Source organism: Gracilinanus agilis, chromosome 2 (genome assembly GCF_016433145.1).
Source record: "Gracilinanus agilis isolate LMUSP501 chromosome 2, AgileGrace, whole genome shotgun sequence".
NCBI classification, from domain to species: domain Eukaryota; kingdom Metazoa; phylum Chordata; class Mammalia; order Didelphimorphia; family Didelphidae; genus Gracilinanus; species Gracilinanus agilis.
In genome coordinates this window covers 196,383,806-196,411,130 of record NC_058131.1, presented here as the reverse complement: position 1 = coordinate 196,411,130, position 27,325 = coordinate 196,383,806, and the positions used below count along the sequence as shown (strand labels likewise).

The 27,325-nt window shown below is 34.7% G+C and overlaps 1 protein-coding gene across 2 annotated transcripts; it reads right to left on the bottom strand.

Moving 5' to 3' along the window:
* On the bottom strand, positions 1-26,560 carry ACP1 (acid phosphatase 1). 2 transcript variants are annotated; one of them, XM_044660927.1, is made up of 6 exons: positions 26,483-26,560; positions 11,737-11,810; positions 11,506-11,619; positions 6,477-6,538; positions 341-446; positions 1-181 (listed from the first exon to the last, which is right to left on the bottom strand). In XM_044660927.1, exons 1-6 carry the CDS (start codon positions 26,523-26,525, stop codon positions 104-106), a joined length of 477 nt encoding a protein of 158 aa, XP_044516862.1. In that variant the 5' UTR covers positions 26,526-26,560; the 3' UTR covers positions 1-103. The 2 variants fall into 2 exon arrangements, with proteins under 2 accessions (XP_044516862.1, XP_044516863.1); XM_044660928.1 differs by lacking the exon at positions 11,506-11,619 and adding an exon at positions 11,339-11,452.
* Positions 26,561-27,325: the final 765 nt, after the last annotated feature.

The following is a 27,325-nucleotide window of genomic DNA, read 5'->3' as shown; positions in this document are numbered from 1 at the left end:
TGTAGTACATTATTACTCTTTAATAACACACATCAACTGATATACATACATCATTTTTAAGTCGATGTCAATCATTGTTGTCCTTTAGCAATAAATGTGAACCTTAATGAGCTTTTTCCAAAAATGCTTTGCAGCACCTCATACACTGCTCATACACAGTCTCAAAGTCAGAGTCATTTCCCTAAAAACATAAAAGGAAAGAAAACTGTTTAAAGTACAGTTGCTTCAAATTTGTCACTTAATAGGGCAAAACAAAAACATAAAAAATTTTAAAGCATGATTGCTTCCCTAAAATCCAGAAAAAGAAAAATTAAAGTTAGAAAGTACAAATGGTACTTACATAATAAGGATCTTCAATAATAAGTTGTTTTTGTGGATCATAGCTTCCAAGAAGTTCAATTTTAGCTTTGCTGTTTTTAACTTGATTAACCTTCCTATTCAAATCTCTGTAAAATTGAAACATAAACTTTGAGTTTTTAAACCTATAGTTTCAAGTTAAATGTGCCTATCTGCTAGAGCTATGTGAAATGTTCACATCAAAATCCAAAGTAGCTTTGTTTTAAAGTGAAGCAAACACTTAAGACAACTGTAAAAATCTCTAAAAGAAATATACCAGCTGTTGTATAACCTGTAATACTTTATTATATTCTTACTATTAGTCTATGTAAAAAATAGATTCTACATAAAACAAAAAAATTCTGATTTTTAAGAACAAAAGTTAACAATGATATTCAATAAAGATAGAAAGGCACAAACTATTCTCCCTTTCCTTTGTACCAAATATGATGGGACAATGAGAAAGCTCATTTAACAGACAGAAGCAAAAAGTTTAAAAAGATGTTAAAAGGTCCTCTGAATTGGTTCCTTGCTTCTAAAATCTATTAACTAAAGTACCTAATATAAAGGATTGTTGTGTGCAGATGCAAAGCATGGAATCCCTGCAAAGGTACAGGGAGAGCCTCACCCAGAATTCCAGGGGACCCCACTGGAGAACTTTGGGTGAGGGGCAGTTGAGAAGGGTTGGAAAACAGTTAATTGGTGGGATTGGATGTGAGCAGACACTCTGCTTGATTCTCCTGACTTGGGGGTTTCTCCTGTGTGGATGTGAGCAGATACTCTGCTTGATTCTCCTGACTTGGGGTTTAAACCTGCTCACATCCAATCCCACCAATTAATGGTTTTCCAACCCTTCTCAACTGCCCCTCACCCAAAGTTCTCCAGGGGGGTCCCCTGGAATTCTGGGTGAGGCTCTCCCTGTACCTTTGCAGGGATTCCATGCTTTGCATCTGCACACAACAGGGTTTATCAATCCTATTTTTAAATATTTTTTTAAAACAATCCCTATTTATAATTCTCCACTTTTATCTGTTCTCAGGCAATCTTCCCCTAATCTGTCTCATTATATCTCTGTGTTTTTGAATCTCTCTACCAAGACATTTTTCCAATTGTCTAGAACTTGTCTAATTAAGATATCCTTATTCCAGAGTATAACCTATTAAAAACTGGGCTAATCATTTCAACCAATTAAATATCCATTCCCCCCACCGATATCCCCCAGTTTTTCTATGCAATCGTCTAGGGTTTTATACTCAACTTTGTTTTATTCTTTTCTTTGTTTCGAATACAATATGTAATAAAAGTCATGATAATTCTTTGCAAGGACTCTTGAACCTATCTGGACCTTCTTTTCCATTACTCAGGTAGTAAAATATAATCACTTTTAGGTCCTATTTCAATAATGTTCTAGCCCAGCTAAAGAAATTGCAGCAACCATCTTTTGATTTTGCATCAACTATAAACTCTCCAGCTTCTTTACTATACTTTCCCCCAAAGTATTCTTTAACGTATCTTACAATGTATATTTAAGGAAGAAATTTGGGCCTATTTCAGCATACCTACATGTCATTATTTCAAATCCTTTACTATATTTAAATTTTTTTTAATGTAAATAAGTTGAAACTTAAATCTAGAAAACTCAGTTCATTAGTTATAACTTGTTCAGTTTCTTTTTGGAAAACAAATCAATTATCTCCTTATATGAACTATATCATAAAAGTTAAATTTTTCTAAACAAATTGAAACTATAGTTGGTAATATTTTTCTTTTTTTATATTGAGTAGTTTAAATATACCAGGAAAGGGCATCACTACACTAAACTATAGTTTAAATATACCAGGAAAGGATATCACTATCACTAAAGCAAATTGCCTTTTAAAAAAATTGTTCAGGGGGCAGCTGGGTAGCTCAGTGGATTGATAGCCAGGTCTAGAGACAAGTTCAAATCTGGCCTCAGACACTTCCCAGCTGTGACCCTGGGCAAGTCACTTGACCCCCATTACCCACTCTTACCACTCTTCCACCAAGGAGCCAATACACAGAAGTTAAGGGTTTAAAAAAAAAATTGTTCACTAAAATATTTTCCTTGCTGAAGAACTGTGAGAATTGAATGAATATGGAGTCTGAGGTCCACAGATAAAATGCTATGTAATATTATCAATTTCTTGGGGCCTTGGTTTCCTCATTTCTGAAATAAAAGGATTTGACTGCATGACTTCTAAGGTCTGTTCCACTTCATGACCTTTTAGAATTGTTTCATTTTTCTCTAATTCTCCTTTCTAACTTTACACTTAGTCATCGGTTTTTATTGTTAATATGCCAATATATAGTTTTAGTTATTTTCTTCTAGCATGTTTTTCATTCCTCCTCCAATTATATTTTTCTTTGTGTTTCTTTGTGTTTCTTAGTGACCACTTCTCTAAACATAAACACTAAATTCATCAGATACTACTTATCATCTACTTAAATATATACATCCGCTATCTAATAGGATAAGAAGCAATTCAGTATATTTAGTTCTTATTTTAATCATTTTCCTTTCCACTGAAATTCATAATGAAATCTTTCCTCTTTCAAACTGTAAAATATTTGCCATTTTTTAAAAATTACTTCACTTTCCTGAAATTCTTAATAACCTCAAAGCTATTTTTGAAAATACTGACAATGTGCTCCATATATCAGAACAAAAAAGGCCAAATAGTCATGTTCATTTTAAAGCAACTATGAAAAAGAGAAAATAAAATAACTTCTACCTTTAGTGATTAACTACAGGCAGAATAATACAATATGATTTTAAAAAGAAAATAAAATTTAAAATGAAAATATAATAGGTAAGCCTTTTGGTTTGCCCTGTTGCTTTTCTATATCTATTAACTGAGAGATTGCATGTAACAAACTTCCCCCTACAAAAAAACACTTGAATATAGGTAAGTTTTTTCTTACCAATCGCATAGAAGAGTTTTGGGACCAAGTCTCAATGCAAAAGAAGTATGTACATTTAGAGAATGATAGCGAATAGCTAGCATTATATAATACTTATTATGTGCTAAGTTACTATATACTAAACACTTTACAAATATCATCATTTGAACAATATGATCACCACTACCCTAGGAGACAAGTGTTACTATTCTTCTCCTTTTATATATGAAGAAACCAGCACCTGAAGCCAGATTTGAACTCGGATGTTCTTGACTCAAGAGTCCTTAGTTCTGACACTGACAAAATTACTTTAAAAAAATTAATAAATCTATTTAATATAAAATTGTTACCAGAAATATTTAGTTTTATTTAGTAAATCTTTAAATTATCATACTGCAACTGATATTTAAATATGCATTTTGAAAGCTGAATAAAAATTAAAGATTCGTATAAAATAGCCAAGAATAAATTTGGTATTTTATAATAAGGGCAATATTTACAGTAAATTCACAAATCGACTCAACATTTTAGAATGTGTGCCCATAATTCTTTGCACCAAATTCATTGGTGTTGGAACTCTTGACTGATGAAATACAGCAGTTTATAAAACGTAGTAGGATAATCTCTGAAAGTTGCTATGACTGGGAAATTCAATAACCTGCAGTAAATCTGATAAGCCTTTCTAAACTTGGCGACACTTAGAATGGCCATTCTTTTTATGAAAAATTAAATCCTTACCCTCTTTTTATGAAAAATTAAATCCTTACCCTCTGTCTTAGAAATGATACAAAAGTATCAGTTCTAAGCCACTTTGCTCAGGCTCACAGCTAGGATGTGTCTGAGACTAAATTTGAACCCAGAACCTCTGGACCCTCTAGATTTTTGTGGTAAGTTTTCTCTTGGTCCAAGAGACGCATATTTAGGCCAATTATTCTCACATTACATTCAATCTGTTGTCAAATCTTATCATTTTTACCTTTACAACATCTCACACACACAGCCCCTTTCTCTCCAATTACTTGGCCCCATCTTATAGGCCCTAGACAGTTCTTGCTTAGTTAATAAAAAGTTTCCTAACTGGTGGCCCTTTCTCAAGTGCCTATTTTTTTCCAAACCATTTTGCACCTGGCTATCAAAGTGACTCTCTCACCACCACCTTTTTATAGCTAATAAACTCCAACAGTCCCCTATTTCCCACAAGTATAAATAAAAAATAGAGTACTTTAGTATTTAAATCCTTTCACAACTGGTCCCATCTGACCATTTCACTGTTCTTTTTACTACCCTCCATGAACTTTATGATCAAGCTACAGAGGCTTACCTGTTGCTTCTGACATGTCACTCTCTATCTTCCAACTGCCTATTTATGCTGGCTGACCCCATAACAGAAATGTTCTCTCACATCATCTCTACTTCTGAGTGTCCTTGGCTTCCTTTAAAACTCAGTTCAAATCTTATTTATATGTTGGCTTTTCTTGATACCCATAGCTAATGCCTTCCTATCTATGACTAACTAGCATATATTTTGTATATAACTTGCATGTATCTTTTTCTTTTTGTTTACTTCTGTTTAGAATGTGTATGGGAACTGTTTTTGTCTTTCTTGCATATCCAGCACTTTGTGTACTGGCAGGGATATAATAAATGCTTAATAAATGTCTACCAATTGAATGACTTGAAGAAACTTCTGAAATATAATTATTCAATTCTAAACTATTCTTTTAAATTTCTTAATTTTACTGTCTTTGTGTCCTTACCTTCTCCATAGGTAAATTCTGAATACCTTCAACTGGAAAAAGCACAAATGTTTTAAACCCAAAGCAGAGTTTGTCTTGCTTGTTAACGAATTATTTACCAGATTCTAAAATAATCCAATTGAGCTAAGTCAGTTCTGTGTTTAGTGAGCTGGAATCATGGGGATGGATGAAATATGTGTGTGTGTGTGTGTGTGTGTGTGTGTGTGGACAGTATCACTATCCTCAAAGAGTTTATAATGTCTAAAAGGAAAAGATGTGCACAGATAAAGAACAAAAAATAAAAGGCTGAGTAAGATTAGGTGCCAAAATGACTAATAACTGATGAGAATTCAGAAAAGTATGAGATTAGCATGTATTGGAGTATTTAAGGTATCATAAAGAAAATAAGACTTAAAGAAGATATTAAAAGATGGCTAAAACTTTGGAATGTAAGAGAAAATGTATAAGCATTAGAAAATTACAGAGGAATGACAGATGAAATTACATATTTAAAAGTTCTTTGATTTCATTTATGTAAGTATTCTCTTTATGAGAAAATTTTATGAATTCTACTAAAACAATTCACCACCTGATAGCCAATGGTAATGAGCCACATCTAACTTAGCTAGGTTGGCCCTAAGACAACAATTGCCAGAATTTTAAGTCTTAATTATCCAACCTAGAATAACCAATAAATTGAATAAGATGTAATTTAAGGTTAATGGAAATAAAAAATTTTGGAGAAATCAGTTCAAATGTCATTTGACTTAAATATAAAGGTTATAACTTAAGAAAAATGGAATATTTTCATTTCTGCTATATTAAACTGTGTTGCTATGATGTTTTAACTACACATAAATAGTAATGTTATAACAGTCCAATTTAATATTTCAAGACAGATTTCAACAATTCTGCTCCCTCTACCTTAAATGTTAAAAGAATACAAGACCTAATTTTTAAAAAAGCAACTGTTGGCTTGATGATATAATCTGTGTAGTGGTAAAGATTTTAAAATTGTCTCAATGTTCATTCTTTAACACAAAACCCTAAAGTAAACGCAGCTGTCAAATTTCCTTTTATCAATTAAGACAAACTTAAATCATGTTACAAACTGGGTAAAGGGGGGAGAGAATTTGCAATGCCCATGACTCATTATATCAACATTATGCAACCTCAATACATACAGAATAAATCTTATTATATAAAGCAGTGTAACACAACCTGCCTTTCTTCAAATTAAATCAGACTAATTGAACTTTTCCTTATCTTAAACATGCATCTTCTTGTAAATATGCCTATCTGCCAATTTTGAGTTACTCTGAGCTTGTTACAATTTGAAAATAATACTCTGTACATTATGACCCCATCTTACAGAAAACAAAGATCTTAAGTCACTGCTGGCAATGTATCATCTGACCTATTTACTAGTGTTAAACATAGATAGAAATACTTTTAAACATCATTGTTACAAAACATGATTACCTCAGATTGCTGTCATCCATACAGAGTATATAATCAAAGGTGAGGAAATCTTCTTTAGTAATCTAGAATTGAATAAAAAGTCAAAAACACAAGGTTTAACAACCACATTTATCTGGTGGTCTTGCTCCTCAGTACACAAATTGTCATTTATATGAATTACTCATTAACATATTAAAAGAAATCTTTCAGAAATCAGAGCACAATCAATAAAAGGGACCTCAAGAATTTGTTAAATATATCTTTTTTTCTTGAGCATTATGAAGTTTGCCATTTACTGTAGAGTTCTTAAGTGGTATTACAAGTATTAAAATATTATATTGAAGACATGAAGACTATTTTTTTCATGTTAGCTTCTTAGTAATTAATTCAATTCAGCCAATCAGTGGAGGTTCCAGGAACACAAAAACAAAAATGAAATAATTTCTGACTTCAAGATAATTATATTCTACTGAGGTAGAAAGAATATTTACACAGATAAGTAAATGCAAATATATACAAAGTAACATTGCTATGGCAATCAAGAAAGAATTAGTATAAAAGTGGCACCTGAGCTATGTTAATATAAGGCAAAGATCAAGAGCGAGTGGATTCCAGACATGAGTGGCCTACCTATGCAAAGCTCAGAGACAAGAGATGGTTTGTTATAAATTAATAAATAGTAGACAAGTTGAACTCAACAAGTGTGTGATGGGCAGTAATATGAAATAAGACTGATATGTATTGGAAGCCATAGTTCAAAGATTTTACATTTCATCTTCCTCTTAGGAACATGTGAAGATTGTTGAGTATAGAAGTCAATTACAGATTATAGTATATTTCTGAGTAGAGGAGCTTATTATAAATTGCATGATGGTAGGACTGTTTTACTTTCATCTTAGAATTTCTAGATATATATTTGGGGAAACTAGCCTGTGAGGATAGTAAACTTCAAGTATAGGTCTAACAAAGCACTCTATATTTCATTAGAGTTCCACTTTAGCTAAATTCAGAAATGTTAAGTGCTAGCCCAGGATCAGTTTACTTGTTTCTATGGAATTTTTAAATAGTACCTATCAAATATGATGACAAATTAAATGCTCAAAAGCTTTCTTAAAAACATCAGGAAAGAAAGGAAAGGCAAAATCAACAAAGGACAACCTGAAAGAAAAGATACAAAGATTTATTTAAAAAAAAGAAAAAAGAGTGAGGGGGAATCAGTAGAAACAGAACTAAAAATAGCAGGCAGTCTTGTTAATTAGACCAAAACCCAAAAAAGAATTAACTAAAGAAATGAGATGAAATAAAATTATGAAAAGAGAATTAATAAGTTGGTAAAAAGTCTCTCTCTCTCTCTCTCTCTCTCTCTCTCTCTCTCTCTCTCACACACACACACACACACACACACACACACACACAAAATATACTGAAGAAAATTATAACACTATAAAAAACAGAAATGGCCTAGTGGTAAAAGCAGAGAAATTCACTGAAGAAAACTGGCCTAATAGCAAAAGAGACAAAACAATTCACTGAAGAAAACAAAATTGATCAAATGGAAAAAGAACTACAAAAAAAATCACTGAAGAAAATAATTCCTTGAAAATTAGAATAGGGCAAGTAGAAGCTAAGAATGCCATGAGACATTAAGGGAAAAAAAAAAAGCCAAAAGCATGGAAAAATGTTAATTATCTCATAGGAAAAGCAAATGACCTGGAAAAATTTTTTTAAAAAAAATGCCTAAACATCATATTTTAAGAAATTATCTTGCAAAACTGACCTGATAGCCTAGAACCAGAAAGTAAAATAGAAAAATTGAAAGAATCAACTGATCCACTCCTTAAAGAGATCTCAAAAGAAAACTCACAGGAATATTACAACCAAATTCCAGAGTTCCTAAGTCAAGGAAAAATTATTACAAGTAACCAGAAAGAAAGAAATAAAATGCTATGGAGCCATGTTCAAGATCACAGAAGATTTAACAACTTCTACATTAAAGGAGTAGAGGGCTTGAAATATAATTAAAAGAGACAATCAGGGAAACTACATTTTGCTAAATTTCCATAGACAACAGAGCAATATCAAAAAATTTTACAGGAGGCAGCTGGATAGCTCAGTGGATTGAGAGCCAGGCCTAGAGATGGGAGGACCTAGGTTCAAATCTGACCTCAGACACTTCCCAGCTGTGTGACCCTGGGCAACTCACTTGACCCCCATTGCCTTAAAAAAAAAAATTACAGCAAGTTTCTCAGCTGAAGGCCTATTTCACAAGCCATTCCCCAATTGACAATTGGTCAAAGGATATGAACAAGCAATGTTAAGTTGAAGAAGTCAAAGCCATCAATAATCACATTAAAAAATGTTCTAAACCACTCTTTTTGGTTTTTGCTTTTTTTCCCTTTAAACCCTTAACTTCTGTATATTGACTCCTTGGTCTAAATCACTCTTGATTAGAGAAATGCAAAATAACTCTGAGGAACCGCCTCATATCTATCAGATTGGCCAATATGGCAGTAAAGGAAAAACGGTAATATTGGAGAGGATGTGGCAAAATTGAGACACTAATGCATTATTGGTAGAGTTGTGAACTGATCTAATCATCCTGGAGGGCAAACCAAAGGGCTATAAACTATGCATACCCTTTGATCCAGTAATGCCACTATTAGGTCTGTATGCCAAAGAGATAATAAAAAAGGGCAAAGGACATACTTATACAAAAATATTTGTAGCAGCTCTTTTTGTTGTGGCAAAGAGTTGGAAATTGAGGGATGTCCATCAATTGGAGAATGGCTAAACAAATTGTGGTACATACTGGTAATGCAATACTATTGTGCTTTAAGAAATGATAAACAAGATGACTTCAGAAAAAGCTGCAAAGATTTGCAGGAACTAATACAGATTGAAATAAGTAGAACTGAGAGAACACTGTACATAATAATAGCAATATTGGATGATGATTATCTGTAAAAACTTTGTTAGATTTATGATGGAGAACACTATCCACCTCCAAAGAAAATTGTTGAAGTTGTCTTTCACAACACTGTATCTTTGCTTTTATTTTGGGTTTTTGATTATGTATGACTTTGCTTTTACCACAATGACCTATATAAAAATGTGTTTTGCGTGACAATAAAAAAATGGGGAAAACATTAAAATTTAAGTACTAAAAAAGGCCTATCTCTCAAATTTAAGATCTATTCTACAATTGAAAAATAGTCAAAGGATACTAACAGGTAGTTTTTCTGAAGAAGAAATCAAAGGTATATATAGTTATATAAAAAAAAAATCTCTTAAATCACTATTGATTTAGAGTAATGCAAACTAGAACAGCTATGAGGTACCACCTCAGAAATATCAGAAATGACAAACATGGAAGAATGAGGTAAAATAATTATACTAATAAACTATTGTGGAGTTGTGAACTGATCCAAATACTCTGGAGAACAATTTAGAACCACTTAAAAGGCTATAAAACTATGTGTACTCTTTGACCCAGCAATACTACTACTAGGTCTGTATCCCAAAGAGATCAAAAGACTTGTATGTCTTTAACACTTTAAGAGTTGACAAAGAATTGGAAATTATGGGATTGCTCTTTAATTGAGGAATGACTGAACAAGTCGGGGCATGTGCTTATGGTAGAGTAGTACTGTGCTATAAGACATAATGAGAAGGATGGTTTCAGAAAAAAACATGGCAATACTTAGGTGAACTGATACAAAGTAAAGTGAGCAAAATCAGGAGACCATTATGCATAGCAACAATGTAATAATTTCAACTGTGAAAAACTTGGCTTCTTTGATCAATACAATAATACAAGGCAATTCCAAAGAACTCATGATGAAAATATGTTACCTACCTTGAGAAAGAGAACTAATTAATTCTGAGGACAAACTGAAGAATTTTCTTGCTTTCTTTAAACATTTGATTTCATATCTAATGCAAACTTTTAGAAAGTCTTTATATTTACTTTATACAATAATTAATATAGACCAGTAATGGCAAACCTTTTAGAGACTACATGCCTCAGACCATGTGCCATGCCCCTTACCCCCTCCATGCCTGTATGCCCAACCAAACTGGCGGCAGAGAAATTCTGTACTTCTTTTGTATAGCTACTCGGGCAAATTTGTATCTCTAATCTTTCTAGTAGTTTTTCTTTTTTCTCTAATGAATCAAATGGGCATTGCTACCTAAACATTTTGATTCTCTTCTTCCCTTTTTAGTAGTGAAGATAATTTCTCAATTACCCATTATAATGTTTATCATAGTGTCTGACACATAATAGGCACCTAATAAATATGGATGATTGATTTCTCATACTTTTATTTTGCTAAGAGGAAATATAAGGATATTCAAAGTAAAACTATGTTCAATAGTTTTTTTCTATTAAGCATGCCAAGTATTATTTAAAATTCCTACAAAATGTCAACTTCATTACCTGACATACTCATTTTTAAGGTTCAGTTTGTATCAAATAAGTAGTTTGAAGGCTGAAACAAAAAGTTACTTTTAATTGTTTCTTTGTATAATGAAACTATACACAATGAAAATTTAAAGACATATTAGTATGCAAAAGTATGATCCTGGTTTCTATTTAAGAATTCTCCACAATTAGTGCTGAACTTATGAGTAAGTGATAAGAGACTTCTAAAACACAAACAAGATATAATTTATGGTTTACTTAATATTTATGCACTTCATACATTACATATTATTGAAAACAAAATGACCAGATCATGTAATTATTACAAAAGTCATATTTACTTTATCGTTTTATTTAAAGTTAAATGGTCTTCAAATAATGTATGACTTTAAATGAACATTATGCAACATCTGCAAATAGATAGCAAGCCACACTGAAAATTAAACAAGATCTTTTCTACCTGTCTTGCTTTATGAGATGTATTAATGTCATGATTTCTTAGGCAGTTTTTAGCTCTTGCATCTGGGGAACGCCCCACATTCCAGTCAGAGACAGCAGCACTGTCAGTAATCCACTGTAACACAAAACATATGCATATGCATTTTGAATGAAGTTAAGGTACAGTACCTGCCTGGCAATATGATTCATGGTAATGCCATGTTTCTTCATGCAATTCTGCCCTCGATAATCAGGAGGGTTTCCTATTTCATATGTAGATGTTGCTGCACTGTCTATGCTCCACTACAGGAGAGAAAAAAAAATAAAAACAAAAAATTTTTCATATTTTCCTTCCCAAAAAGATATATTGTATGGGATGACAAATGAAAGATATTCAAAAGGTACTGGTAGCAAACTTACCTTATCTGAAATATTTTGATCAGCTACAAGTTTTCTAAAAACTGCTTCTGCTATAGGTGAGCGACAAATATTACCTTTAAAAACAAAAAGACAGGATGAAAATGATTTAGAGGGTATTAAGTATAAGCAGCCCTTAGTTCTATTACTCCCTACAAAGAATTCCTAGAAACCAGGTTATAAAGATGAGTAGCGTTTTTGTGGGGTTTAAACAAGCCAAGTATGTAACACATTTTGCAAAGCTTAAAATACTATATATATATGAATGTCTATTGTTATCTTTCCATTCCAAAAGTTATATACCTGGAGATTATCTAACAATTTGTCATCAAATAAATCATATATCACATAAGCTAAATTACAATGATGAATCAATAATCAGCGTCACAGAATTTTAGAGCTAGCAAAAACCTTTAGATATCATCTAGTAACAAATCCAACTTTCAGATTTCCTGATACTTTTAGGCTCTTAAAAATTACTGAGGAAAAAGATCATATGGCTACTTAGTGCCTGAGCCATAATTAGAACCCAGCTCTCAACTCCTAATGATTATTTCACTCTACCAAATCAATCCAGGACTACTGTCAAATACCATAATAACCCTGGAAAATCCTACATTTACATGTTTAGTTTTTGGCTACAATTCCACCCACATATTTGACCCATAATTAACATTGGAAAAACTATCAGTTAAGTTTATTAGCACTGAGGCCACACGTTAAAGAACAAGAGTTAGCATTTCTAAGTTTCATCCAGGAAACATTTATAGTTACCCCTCTGTGTTCTTTTCAGGTTGCAATGTCTGTATAATCTACACCTCTCTACTTTGATTCTCTTCTTTTGATGATTAAGTGAAATGGAATTTTATTTTGCTTTGCAAATGCCAGCTCTTCTTCAGAGAAGTAATTCTCAGACTAATTCTCAGGCTATACTTCAAAATTCTCCACTTATCTTCTATTAGAGTAGTTTTTCAAATTGTAGAGCATTGGCCCTTAGGAAAAAAAGGGTGCACAGCCCATTGGGGGGAGGAATGGTGCAAATAAATTTTCAAGGTTATTTGATGTTTTGCTAAAAATCTCAAACATAGAGATGTTTTAAAATAAAGTTCAAATCAAAGTTTAAATAAGCAAGATTAACACACAAGTCCAACTGGGATGAATGCAAAACAATTTAAGGCAGTATCTATGAGATTAATTTTGAGATTATGCATGCCAGTGAAATCAGTAACAAATTGATCATTTTGACTTGTTGCATTTAAACATGAGTAAATTCAAAATTAGACAATCTTTGGAAATTAAAAGTTCCAGAATCAAAGGATCATACTTTAGCTAGAAGGGATTACAGAAATCATCTAGTCCAATCTCATTATTTTATAGACAAAGAAACAGACTCAAGAGAGGTTAAGTGATTGTCTAGTAATCAGAGGCAAAGACAAGATTCCAATAAAAGTCTCTCTGATTATAAATCCAGCACTCTTCCCCCACCCAATACCAATCTACCTCTTATATCTATTATATTTCTTAATGTCATTCAATGTATTGTTATGAAGTAAATAACTTGGCTAAAAAATAATTGGTACTTTGAAAAAATTTAAGAATTGTCATAATCATCTGAAAATGTCAAGGACTAAATTTAAAGTGATAATCAATGAAATTACTGATCATTTTAATAAGATAAACTGTCAAATTTTTAGTGCTCTAGGTTTTTAAAAAGTGAAAATGATATTCTTTTTCTATGGATAAATATATAGTTTGAAAGGAAAAAAAACACACTTAAAAGCTAAAATGTAACAAAGTATAGTAGTCTAAACAAAGACAACCCAGATTAAGTAACGAAAATACAGAAACAAAATAAAAAGTCATATCCACAAAATGTAATCCATTATATTATCACTAGTATTCTTAAATGCCATTACTGAGAGGAAACACTACTGTTTACTTTGCATAAATGCTTTAATTATAGACAGAATGAAATCTAATCAACTAAAAATATTTGACAACACAGGATAATTTGAAAAAAAAGCAAACTTTTTTTTCAAAATCAGTTGCACTCTGTCAAACTGTAAATTGCAAAATGTAATGATAAAAAATCTTATTCTATGAAGACACTGGTGCCACCCGAAGTCACTGATAATATAGGTAGGTTTTTTGTTTTGTTTTGTTTTTTAGTCTTTTTTCATTTTTTCTCAAATGGGATAGAAAGCATTGGTGAGGTTCCAGTGTTGAGGCTCCTTCTGAAAGCCTTCCCTCCCAAGCATTTGTTTAGCTTATAAAAGCAAACTTTGCAAAAATTCCAGGGAAAGAATCCAAATTCAATTTTCTGTTCTCCCTTCCTAGTTGCCAGTGAAAACCACAAGACACATATGCCTATCCCCTAACTGGTACCAAACACACAGCCACATCACCTCCATGAAGTACCAAATACACACACACACACCCAATACAGACAACCCCATCCCAATGAGACAGACATTAAAATACATAAACCCCAATTAGTACCAAACCAAACCCAAACACACACACACACACACACACACACACACACACACACACACACACACACACACACACACACCCTCTCTTTCCCTTCTCTTTCTCTCTCTCCCTCTTTTCCTCTCACCACCATCACAGTATTGTTCCTCTCTCACTAGCCTGGAAGGGGCCAAGGATGATGATGGAAGGAGATATGACCAGTCTGGGCTCTCACAATCACCCTAATTCATTCCATCCTCTGTCACAGACTACCAAAGTTGGAGGTTGGAACCTCATGATGCCTCCTTTGCCTCAGAAATCCAGAGCCCCTGACTGCCCTCATCCTCCCAGTGTCCAAAGTCCCAGACCAAAAGGGGCTCACTGAAGGTGGGGAACTAGACAATGGGGTTTGGGACCCTACCCTGACCCTCTCCCTTCCCAGGGCCAGTTCTTGAGTCTCCCCTGGGCTATCCTTGCCCTTCTAGGGCCTCTTGCTATTCTCTATGAGGTCCTGGCAGAAATTAGCTGCCTTCTCTGGCCCAACAAATATATGGCCATGGCCCAGGAATTAGGGTGCACTTTACATAAAGTGGCCCATCATCTGGAACCCAAAATTAATGCTTTTTTAAAAAAACAAAATATACTAGAACTGTACTGGACTCGGGCAATTTGGACATCCTATATATTATTTCATAAACGGTCATTTATATAAAGAACTATTTTCCAGCTTGTTATTCAGTTCTATAAAAAGTCCATTAAGATGAAAGTTTTTTGTACACTTGTGTAATGGCATAGGATGGAAGGTACAAATCACAGGGAATTTCTATATTATTGTAAAAACACACTGGTTTCTCTGGCCAAAATTTTAAAAGATGTTAAGAGGGAAAAGAAAGTTCCACCATGGGGTGACTCTTTTCTTAAAAATTTAAACAAAACTGCCTTAACACACAAACGTTTTTCTTTCTAAATTGTGTTTTTAGTAGTTATTTTAGAAAAAATAAGAGCTCTTTTTTCAAGAGGCCCCTTTTTTTCAAAAAGATAACTTGGGCATAGAGCTAAGATGGCAAAAAAGGTTCAGAGACACACTTGATCTATACCAAATTACCCTCCAAAAAACTATGATATATCTTAAAATAAATTTTGGAACAGAGTAACTCATGAAAAGATGGGGTGAATTAATTTTTCAGCCTATAACAACTTAGAAGAACAGCATGAAAGATCTAGTGTACCAGATTGGAAGTCAAATACAAAGCAGCTGGCTTTACTAACCCCACTGCACCAAAGCAGCTGATAAGCAGCAAAGGCTTCCAGAGCTCTCTGTCACAAATGGTAAGGGGGGGTTGGATACCTAATCAGGAGATTACAAGGGTTCCTTTCCTGCATCTGGGTGCAAGATTATTTTTGTACTGTAGAACCAGGTCACAGTCCTTGGGCCCAATATCAGGATGAGGAAGAGCACTAGCAAATACCAAAGGGCATCAGGGGACCCTAGTCATTATTCCAAGGGGGAAAAAGAATATTTGTGATTACTCACAGATCAGACCATAGGCCAGGAGAATATTAAACACACCTCTCCTTACATAATACCACCTCAGAAGAACTGAAAACAGGTAAGATTCCCAAAGCCAGCTCAGAAAACAGCTGCACAAAGAACCTGACACTTGGAACAGTGATCCTTTCACCACAGTCATAGAGCCCAACATTAACAGTTTCTTAAATTAAAAAAAAAGAACAAGGCTAGAAAATGAGCAAATAACAAAAAAAGGAACCTAACACATGAAGCTATTTTGGTGACAGGGAAGGCCAAAATACAAACTCAGAAGACAATAAATTTAATACTGCTGCATTCAAAGCCTCTAAGAAAAATATGAATTGCTCAAGTCCTCAAAAAATTAATGGATTTCAAAAAGGACTTAGAAAAACAATGAGAAGTAGAAGAAAAATTGGGAAAAGAAATGAGTGATAGAAGAAATCATGTAAAAATAATCAATAGCTTGGTAAAGGAAAAGGCAAAAATAATGCCTTAAAAAAAACAGAATGGGCCAAATAATAAAGGAGGCATCAAAATCCACTGAAGAGAAAAACTTCTTTAAAAAGCAGAAATGCCTAACTGGGAAAAAATACACAAAAATGCACTGAAGAGAAGAACTTCTAAAAAAGCTAAATCAGCCCTATGGAAAAAGAGGTACAAAAGTTTACTTTCGAACTGGGCAAGTGGAATCTAATGACTCCATGAGACATCAAAAAATAAAGTCAAAAGAATGAAAAAAAATAAGAAAATATTTCATTGGAAAAACAACTGACATGGAAAATAAATCCCAGAGAGATAATAATCTAAGAATTATTGGAATATCTGAAAACCATAATTGACAAGAATATAAGGGGAAAGGATGGGAGGACAGGAAGAAGTAATCAATTTAGAGGAAAAAATAATGAGTTCACTTTTGGATACATTGGCTTTAAGATGTGTTCTTGGACAATCAATTCAAAATGTCTTAAAGGAAATTGGAGATTGGATACTGGAGGTCAGTAGAGGTCTAAAGACTAGTTAAGTATACTTTGTAACATGAGCATAGAGATGATAATTAAATCCATGGAAACTGACAAGATGACCAAGTGAAATAGCTGAGAGGGAGAAGGGAAGGTCCAGGACATTCACAGTTAAAGTGACCTGAATGAGGATCTAGTAAAAAACCTACAAGGAGCATTCTGACAGGAGAACCAGGATGGGGTGGTGTCCTAAAAACCTCCAGAAGACTGTCATGGATAAGAAGGTAAACAACAATGTCAAAGACTGCACAGAGGTTGAGAAGAATTGGGGGAAGTCTTTTGGATGTGACAATTAGAAAATCATTGGTAATCTGGGAAAGTAATTTAGGTGGAATAAGAGACCAGAAGTCAGATATTCAAATGTTGGAAACTAAGGGAAAATAGGCATGTGAATAGTGACACTGTGGATTGGTACAGCCATGTTGGTGAAACTGTGAACTGGCATAGTTTTTTTGGAAAGTAATCTGGAACTTTATTCAAAAAATTATTCAACTGTGAATACCATTTGACTTAATGATACTACAATTAGGCCCAAAGAGGATTTGAAAAAAAAAGTTCCTTCATTTATATGAAAATACTTTATCTACTTCATCATTCTTTCTGCAGTAGTAAAGAACTGGAAACTAAGGAGGTACCTATCATTTGAGCAATGGTTGAATAAATTAAGGCACATGAATGTAATGGAATACTATTGTACAATAATTGAGAACTTCAGAGATATCTGAGAAAATGCAAATGAACTGGTTCTGAGTGAAGATAATAGAACTAAAATTTATACTTTAAAAATAAATGTAAAAACTAACAATTTTCAAAGACTTAAGAGCTGTGATCAATGCAATGATCCCCACAATTCAAGAAGGCTAATAAACACTACCCACTTCCCAAGAGAAGTGAAGGACTAAATAGGGGGGATATAATACATGATTTTGAGCAAAGTCAATATGAGAATTTGTTTTTCTTAACTGCCTGTTAAAGGGATATTTTTCCTTTTTCCTACAGGTATAAGTCAGGGTAGGGCAAGAAGATGAGAGAGAAAAAATTTTGTTGTTGCTGTTGTTCAGTCATGTCCAACTCTATGGTTCTACTTGGGGTTTTCTTAGCAAAGACTCTAAAATGGTTTGTCACTTTCTTCTCCAATTCATTTTACAGTTGAAAAAACTGAGACAAACAGGGTTAAGTGACTTGCCCAGGTTCACCCAGCTAGTAAGTATTTGAGGCCCAATTTTAATTCTGGATGATGAGTCTTCCTGATTTCAGATCTGGCACGCTATCCACTGTACCAGCTAGCAGTTCGATTAAAAAAAAAAAAAAAAGAAAGAAAAGATTTAATCAAAAACGGGAAAAAGTCAATTTTTGTTCTTTATTAAGTCTCCAGAGAACTGTCTAGAAAATAATAAAAATGCCAACCTTATTGACTTGCTTAAAGTGTCAGAATAGCTGAGAAATGAAGAATAGTAATGCACGATTCTCTCTATAGGCTCAGGTTGGAGCTCCTTAGGAAGGCCCTGCTAACATCTAACTCCTTTTTTTAATTAAAAAAATTTTACTAATTAATTAATTAATTTAGAATATTTTCCCATGGTTACATGATTCATGATTTTTCCCACCCTTCTTCCCTCTCCCCTGCTGGAGCTGACAAGCAATTCCACTGGGTTATATATGTATCACTGTTCAAAACCTATTTCCATATTATTCACATCTGCAATAGAGTGATCTTTTAAAGCCAAAATACCAATCACATCCCCATTGAACCACGTAATTGATCATGTTTTTCTTTTGCATTTCTACTCCCACAGTTCTCTCTCTGCATATGGATAGCATTTCTTCTCATAAGTTCCTCTGGATTGTCCTGGATCAATATTGCACTGCTGCTAGTAGAGAAGTCCATTACATTCAATTGTGCCATAATGTATGAGAATCTTTGTATATAATGTTCTCCTGGTTCTGCTCATTTCACTCTGCCTCAATTCCTGGAGGTCGTTCCAGTTCATATAGAAATCTTCTAGTTCATTCCTTTTAGCACAATAGTACTCCATATCAATCAGATACCACAATTTGTTCAGCCACCCCCTCATTTTCTAATTTTTTACCACCACAAAGAATGCATAAGCACCAAGCTTTTAAAAAACAGAAATATTTCAAAACTGTCTTCTGCTGTTCCATTGTGCAAAACAATGATTCTGCACAATATTGGTATTCAATAAATAACTAATGAATTTAACTATAATAATGACTGTCATAAGTTATTCCAGTATGCTACAATATCTGATGATCACAAGCACTTGAAGCATACAAGAGGAGAGTTTAGGAACTCCCATCAGATTCTATTCAAAAAACATTTAAGTGCCTACTGAATGCAAAATACTATGGACTGTGTGGGAGGAGACATAATATTCAGACACAAGACCAAGTTTTTAACATCATGGAGCTTACATGTCTAATGCAGTGATCTCCAAACTTTTTTTGGTCATGTGCCCCTACACACACTAAAATACTAACAATCATATTACTTTAAAAACATATGCCCATTATCAATCAAATTGCCTACTATGAGCAAGAAATAATTTTTCTGGGTAATAAATCCATTTTTAATGTTAAAACTTACTCATCATCAATCTACCAAACAACTTAATCTTACCTACCCCAGGGGAATATCAGTAAAGTGCTTTATACTCTTAAAAATGATATACCTGTTAAATAGATTTATGGATTGATGATCTCATTAGTGTGGTCACTTCTTTTAATAACTGCAGATCAGAGCTTATCTATACCTTCTATCTATGCAATTCTTGTCTCTTGTCATAAATTCAAAATCATCTGGTCCAACCCTTTCATTTATAGACCAGGAAACTGAAGCCCATAGATCAAGCGATTTAACCAAGGTCACACAGCTGATAAGGAATTAAATATATAAATAAAAAAGAATTAAATACTGGATCCTTTGATTCCACACTCAGGTCTTCCCACTATTTATGTTTTTATGAAGAGTTCTCTGATGCCTTATTAGTCACAATCTTGCTGCTCTAATTTTGCATATTATTTGCAAAATTGCATATTATAATAAACTACATATGCCCCACCCCAATGCCTCTAAGCAAACTATCATACCTGGATGCTCTCTGAACTTAAGTGCTGCTTCTTAGAATGTCAAGCTCCTTTACAGGCTCAAGTGGTCACCTCCTCTATAAGACCCTTTCAGATTCTTCCAAGCTGTTAGTATTCTCTTCTTCTCTATATTGTTTTATTTTCTACTTATTTTCATATGAAGGGCACGGATTCTTCAGCCTTGTCTGGACTTCTCAGGATATTTTTAAACCCATAAAATAAAATGCATGCACTAACAAAAAACAATTTTAACTGAAATAGTTACAACAATAGAGATTCCGGGTTAAGAACTCCTGCCCTATAACCTAGCACAAAGTCTAACATATGGCATATATTTTAAAATGAGTTGAATTGAATTGAATCTACATTGCTTTGCTAGTCAGCACAAGGCAGGTACCTTACTAAAGATCTGCTAATTGGATGAATTATAAGTAGAATAAACAATCACTGCACTGGATTATTTATTAGTGACTGTAAATAAGGGTCATAGAGGAGACTAGCTCTTGTATAATGTGGAAGCAAGTCTGATATATTATAGAAACCAAAGAGGTAGAAAGACCTATGGAGAAATATTAAAGTTTTCTCCTGGAAGCTGACATACTGATTTTTTCCCTATTAAACATTTCCTTTAAAAAAATGCAAAGAATCTCTAAACTGTCTGAAATTCAATTAAAAAAACTAAAAGCAGATATTTAGGTTTCTCTAAAAAAAGTATTGAGGGGGCAGCTGGATAGCTCAGTGGATTGAGAGCCAAGCCTAGAGATGGGAGGTCCTAGGTTCAAATCTGTTCTTGGATACTTCCTAGCTGTGTGACCCTGGGCAAGTCACTTGACCCCCATTGCCTAGCCCTTACCACTCTTCTGCCTTGGAACCAATATACAGTATTGACTCCAAGAAGGAAGGTAAGGGTTTAAAAAAAAATTATAGGGAAGCAAATTTGGCTTTGATATCAGGAAGTTGCTGAACAATTACAGCTGTCCCAAAGTAGAATTAGCCACTTTGACCCATTAATAATAATAAAGAACTTAAATTTAAAAAATTTAAAAAAAGTATTGACATCTCTATTTCTGACATAGTTTACTATTACTATGAATGAGTCAACAGTTTCATAAACTAACTTATGTGAGCTTGATGAAGATGACAGAAACTTTTCAGTTAATTAGCTAATAACTCTTCTGTCTTACAAGTAAGTTTATTCATAATCTCTTCTCAAAACAGAGAAATGGCTTTATAGGACTAGAATAGGCTTATGTAGATGTTTGAGAAAAAAACATTGTAAAGAGGAGTTCTCAACTTGGAAGTCCATGAGGAAAATTGTATGTGTATAATATATTATATATGTGTGTTGAATAAATAGGTTCAAGACTGAGAATATAAATTCAATCTGAGAGGTTAGTACTGAGGCTTTTGATGATTAAGCCTCAGCCACTCTCCTGACTAGGCCAGTACACACAACTAGATGGGAGAGCAAGGGTTTCTATAAAAATATATTTATTTCTATAAAATAGATATAAAAAAATAACAAACAAGGAGTCCCTGTCAAACTAAGGTTTCTAAACTTTCCCAATTGGACTTCATGGTCCAGCCTTCTTTCTGTTCTTCTAAAATTACACTCTCTCCTTACCAGCTAACTATGAAAACCTAAATAAAACCATTACCTGACTAATTTACCACTAAGGGAAAACTTATCACTTATTTGTCTATACCTTGCCTCCAAACAGATTGGCCTTGGTGGGCCTAAAAATATCTTACCAGTTACTTGGCAATGAGAGAAATCTCAAATTGCCAGCAAAGCAAAGGTTTGTCTTTACTCACTGCCTTCTTCTTGATGATTTCTGAAGACAGGATCCAGAAACCTTTAGGATGGTCAAATATCTCTCTCAGACCAAAGATGGCCTGGGAAGAGTCCAAGCTAAATCTTAAAGTCAGCTTAAGATTTGGCTACCACAAGGATCTTCCTGGGATTCAGCTTTTCTTCTCTATTCTTTAATTCTTCTCAGTGGAAAAATAAAGCAGAGTTTCCAGTCTGTTTAGCTTAAGGAAATACACATAGTCAGAGCCACCAGAAAACAGTCCAGTCACAGTTAATGCCACAGACAAACTGTTTTTCCAGCCAGCCAACGTTCCTAACTGCAACCAAAAGAACTATGCCCGCATGCCTTATGTTCCAAACCTTGCTTGCACCCTCCAATCTGTTTGAGGACCCAAGAGTTTGCAAAAACCCTTTTGCAAACCTATTTATTTATTAATCTTAAATACCTTACTTCTAAATCTACTATTAGTGTGTACACACATATCTGTAAATATGTATACTGTGCGTAGTCTGAGAGGGAGCTTATTGACTTCACTAGCTGCAAAAAGGGTCAATGACCCAAAAAAGGTTAAGAACCTCTATACTAAAGAATCTTCAAATACAGAAGTGCTATTATTAGCAGGCAGCCAAGCTAGATGGCTCATTGGATAGAGTCAGGCTTAGAGATGGAAGATCATGCATTCTAATCTATCTTCAAAATGTCCTAGCTATGTGTCCTTGGGCAAGTCACTTAACCCCCATTGCCTAGTCCTTATTGCTCCTCTGCCTGAGAACCAATACAGAGGACTGATTCTTAGATGGAAGGTAAGAGTTTAAAAAAAAAAAAAGGAAAGTAATTATTCTATGTAAAAGATCAAAGTTCTGCTTTGATAGCCTTTCATCTGAATTTGAATTTTAAAAAATTTATATTAATTAAAAATACAGTATATAATACTTTACCTTTCACTAGGCTAAAGTCACTAAAGACTTCCTAAACAGGAGGACAGTGTAGACAGCACTTGTCAGTGACTTGGTTCAAGTGTCTGTGACTTTGACCAAATTAACTAACTTCTCTGAACCTCCAATCTCCCCAAAACTGTCCTAAACCCTCTTCTTTTCCCATTACAATATCTCACATGATGATACCATGATTCCCAAATCTATATATCCAGTCTGAGTCTCTCCACTGAGCTGCTATCCTGAATTATGAACTGCATTTTGTTCATCTTGAACAGTATATTCCAGAGGTTTTGTAAACTCAACATGTCCAAAGCAGAACTCATTAACTTTCCCCAAAAAATCTTTCCCTCTTCCAAACCTGCCTATTACTGTGCAAAGCAACACTATTCTTGCAGTCATTCACATTCACATCTATGACTTCTATCATCTTTGATTTCTAAATCTCTACTCACCCCACATAGACAAATTTTTTTCTGTTTCCTTTCTTGACTACATTTCTTGAATATATCTTTGACTTTTTACTCTTATTCACTCTACATATGTAGTCCATTTGCTAAATAGTCTCCTTTCTATCTTGTCAACATCTCTTCTCTGCTCTTACATTCATCACCACCACCCCAGCACCCCCAGTTCGCAGCTATCATAGCCTTTAGCAAGTACAATTTTTAAGAGCTTTCATACTGGTTTCCCTGACTCAAGTCTCTTCCCATTTCAAACCATACTCCTCTGAGTTGACAGATTTTCCTTAAGGTAATGCTATAATTAAAATTATTTTGAGACTGACTTAGGGTAATAATAGCAGTTTATTGATTAAGCTACCATTATAACCAAAATAGTTCACAAGGCCCCTTAAATGACCAAAGCCCCCAAAAAGCTCTTTAATATAGACAGATATAATAAACTCTATGGTTTCAGTTTATTATTCAGGCCCTCCCTTGAACATCCCTCAACATCTCTAATTGTTAAATAGTCAATGAGGAGGGAGTCCATCAAATTCTCAGCCTTCCTTACACAGGTAACATAGGTAGGAAGAGAATAATTGTCTCCCTTGTTGACTAGTCAGATTCTGTTAAAAGGAAAACATTCCTGAGGATTTCAAAGAGCAAAGGGACTATAAAAATCTGTAGACTGGATAGTGTCTGTGATTCAAAATTCAGGTATATCAATTCTCTCTAATATATAGGTACTGAGGCCTTTCTAATCCAGGGCCTTGATGTAGGAATTCATATAGTATATGAAAAATAAATTCTCAGGTCAGATCTCTTCAGCCTCCTGCACATACACACTCATTAACATCAGCGGCTCTTTATTACCCATAGGATCCAATATATCTTCTTTTGGGCATTTAAGATGCTTCACAACACCTTATTAATCTTTTGACACTTTACTCTCTTTCTTCTATTCTATGACTTGGCCACAAAACTCCCATATCTCCAGCTCTGTACCTTTGCATTGGTTGTCCTGGATTAATGGAATGTTTTCTCCTTACCTCTGCTTCTTGATTTCTCCAACTTCCACTCATGGGGATACTTTCTGAAGGAGGCCTTTACTGATTCCCTCAGCTAGTGCTTTCCTATCTTTGATTACCTTCATCTATCCACTGCCTGTGTCTCTCTGACACTCACTTTTTCATTCTCAATCTCTCGTGTCTATTATGTGTTTATATGCTCCTATAACATATCTTATATTACCTGGTAAGTCACATGCTGTCTCACCCATTAGAATATGAACTTCTTTGGGGGTAGCTGGGTAGCTCAGTGGATTGAGAGTCAGGCCTAGAGACGGGAGGTCCTAGGTTCAAATCTGGCCTCAGACACTTCCCAGCTGTGTGACTCTGGGCAAGTCACTTGACCCCCATTGCCTAGCCTTTGCCACTCTTCTGCCTTGGAACCAATACACAGTATTGATTTCAAGACGGAAAGTAAGGGTTTTTATTTTTAAAAAAATTTTTTTAAGAATATGAGCTTCTTTGAGGGCAGGAACTGTTTTTCTTTTTTAATTTGTATCATTAGTACTTACTAGCAGTGAAAGTGTTTAATGAATGTTTATTAAGTGACTATAAGAGTAGTACCATGTTCAAGTCTTGATTTTGTTATAAATGTGTGAACCTGACCAACTTAAGACTAAAACTTCAAAGAAGTTTATCATCTTAAAAATGGGTTTATTCTTATTTGTACAACTTTTCTCACAAGTGTAATGTTAGGTTAACACTTTATAAAGCACTATAATTATTATATTCAAAAACTCTTATATACTCTTAAAATGCTCTGAAATGTCAACATTCTCAACATTTTTCTAAGATGGTTTAATGTGTAAATTCACCTCTGTTCTTCAAGATAAGACACTGGGAAGAATCAAACTAGAGTCAGCTTACATCTTGGACAAAAGATATAAAAGATATCTCTGTAGTTTCAGAGAGTAAGAGCTGCCTTTTTTTTGATTGGCATTTATCTTACACAAACAGAAGAACATGTAATATTCTTGCCAGCCTAAAGTACTTGCTGGAACTAAAAATAGTAATACACTCAAGTGAAGTGAATGATTTAATCAGTAGTCTTAATCTTTAAAATAACAACAACTTGATAACATCTTACCTACTACCCTCTGGCTCTACTTTCTTCAGGAGATGCTTTAAAGAGTTCTTTGGATTTTTTTTTTTTAAAGGCCCCACAGCACTCTGGCATAAGAGACAAGGGTTATTATTTAGCAATAACCACAAAGTGAGGCAAGGCAAAAAGAAAGAAAATAAAATCTTGCCAAAGTAATAGCAAAGCTGTCTCTTTTCCTATGGAGAAAGAGGAAAAAATAATGGACTTGAAATTAGGTTGACCCAGGTTGTAATTCTACTTTAGATACAGACTCTGTGGTCTTGGACACCTCATCAAAATTTTATGAAGTAATAACTGCCACATAGTGGCATACATTTGCTGTAGTTGATGAGAATGCAAAGAAAAATTAACAATCTTTACCCTCAAGGAGCTTACACGGGAAAGGAGATGGATACATTAAGTACTGAAATAAATAAATACAAAGTATATGAGTGCAATCAAGAAAGAAAGCATGCGAACTACTAAAATCAGGCCAGATATGTAAAAGCTTTCCGTTAAAGGAAAATACCGATTCTAAAACGGAGATGAAGAGGGAGTTTATTACAGAAACTGACAATCACTTGTGAGGGTATCATTTGGAATGTCGTGTACTGGAAAAAAGCAGGCTAATTTGCTTAAGTGAGAGAGGGGGCATAGAGAGGGAGAGATAGGGGATAGAGAGGAGGGAGGGAAGGAAGAAAGCTGGGAGGGTTGTGGTGGGGATAGAGAATAATAAGAAAACAGAACGGGTATATAGGGCAATGAAGGCTTTGGATGCCGTGCTTAGAATTAATTTTCAACCAGGAGCAATAGAGAAATTGAAGATTTCTCAGCCTGGTCAGATCTGCGTTGGGCGAGTCACTGAATTTCTCTGCGCCTGTTTCTTCATCTGTAAAGGGAGATGAGTACATGTACTGCCAGCTTATAGGTCATTTTGAGGATCTACATCGGGCAATAGAAGTTAAATTGTCAGCCTTCAAAACACTGTACAGCCATACTTAATATGATCAAAATAAGCCTCAGCAGCTAGAAAGAGAAAGGAATAAGGATCAATGAGAAGGGCTGGAGTAGGGGTATATAGGTAGGGGATGAAGGAGCATGCCCCAAAGGGCAGGATCAGAGTAGGGGGATGGCGGGGATGGCGGGGATGGCTTATTCTCTAGACCTACGTCTCCGACCTCAAGGTTCCAGAATATGGAGACTCTAGAGACACCTTCCTTCTCATCCAGAAGAACCCAAATATGGAGCAGGGAAAGGGAGGTTGGAGACAGCACTTTCTTACCCAGACACACGAACAGCACAGACCTGGTCCCCTCTGCGGCCATTTTTCTTCCTTACTGCAGAACTTCCCAACTTCCGGTTCACTAAACGGAACCGGCTCCAGGCATACAGGGCATGCGCACTGCCTAGGACTGCGGAGAGGCGTTTCAGGCTCCTCCCAGACGGAGGCGCCGAGGTTACCCATTGGTCCGAGTTTTCCCTCTCGACCGGGGAGGCAGCAAGAGAGAGGGGAAGGATCCACCTGGTGCTCTGTAGCATGCTGCACATCTCCTGTCTTCTGTAAGTGAATCGCTGTGCGTTCCATTCTCGGCTTAATGCAGACCTTATCCAGACGCAGAAGTTGGCTCTTCTTCCTCTGGACCTCCTGGCGAGATGTCTAAGGAATCTCAGTGCGGATGTTTGCCTGGAGGAGAATGGAGCAGCTTATGCACTGCAGGGTACTACTCCTTAATAGGGATCCCTGGCTGTCTAGTGTTACCTGCTGCTCAGGGCAAGCCAGTCAGATCTCATCAGTCCGCTGAATCTACACTTTCTAAATCACAATGCTTTTATTGTCAAATTAATTACCTCTTTGACTTAAGCACCTATTTGTGCCAGGCTATACTATGCTGCACAAAGGAGATACAAAAAGGAGCTTAAAACAGTCCTTATCCAAAAGGAGCTTACAATATAGTGGGGGAGACAACATACAAATACTTTCAAACAAGACATATACAGGATAAACTGGAAAGAATTAAAAGAAGTTAGAAAACTTCCCGTAGAAGATGGGATTTTAATTGGGGGCTTCCTAGGATCACAGGGAGGCAGAGATAAGGAGGGAAAGCATTCCCAGTATTGGAGACTG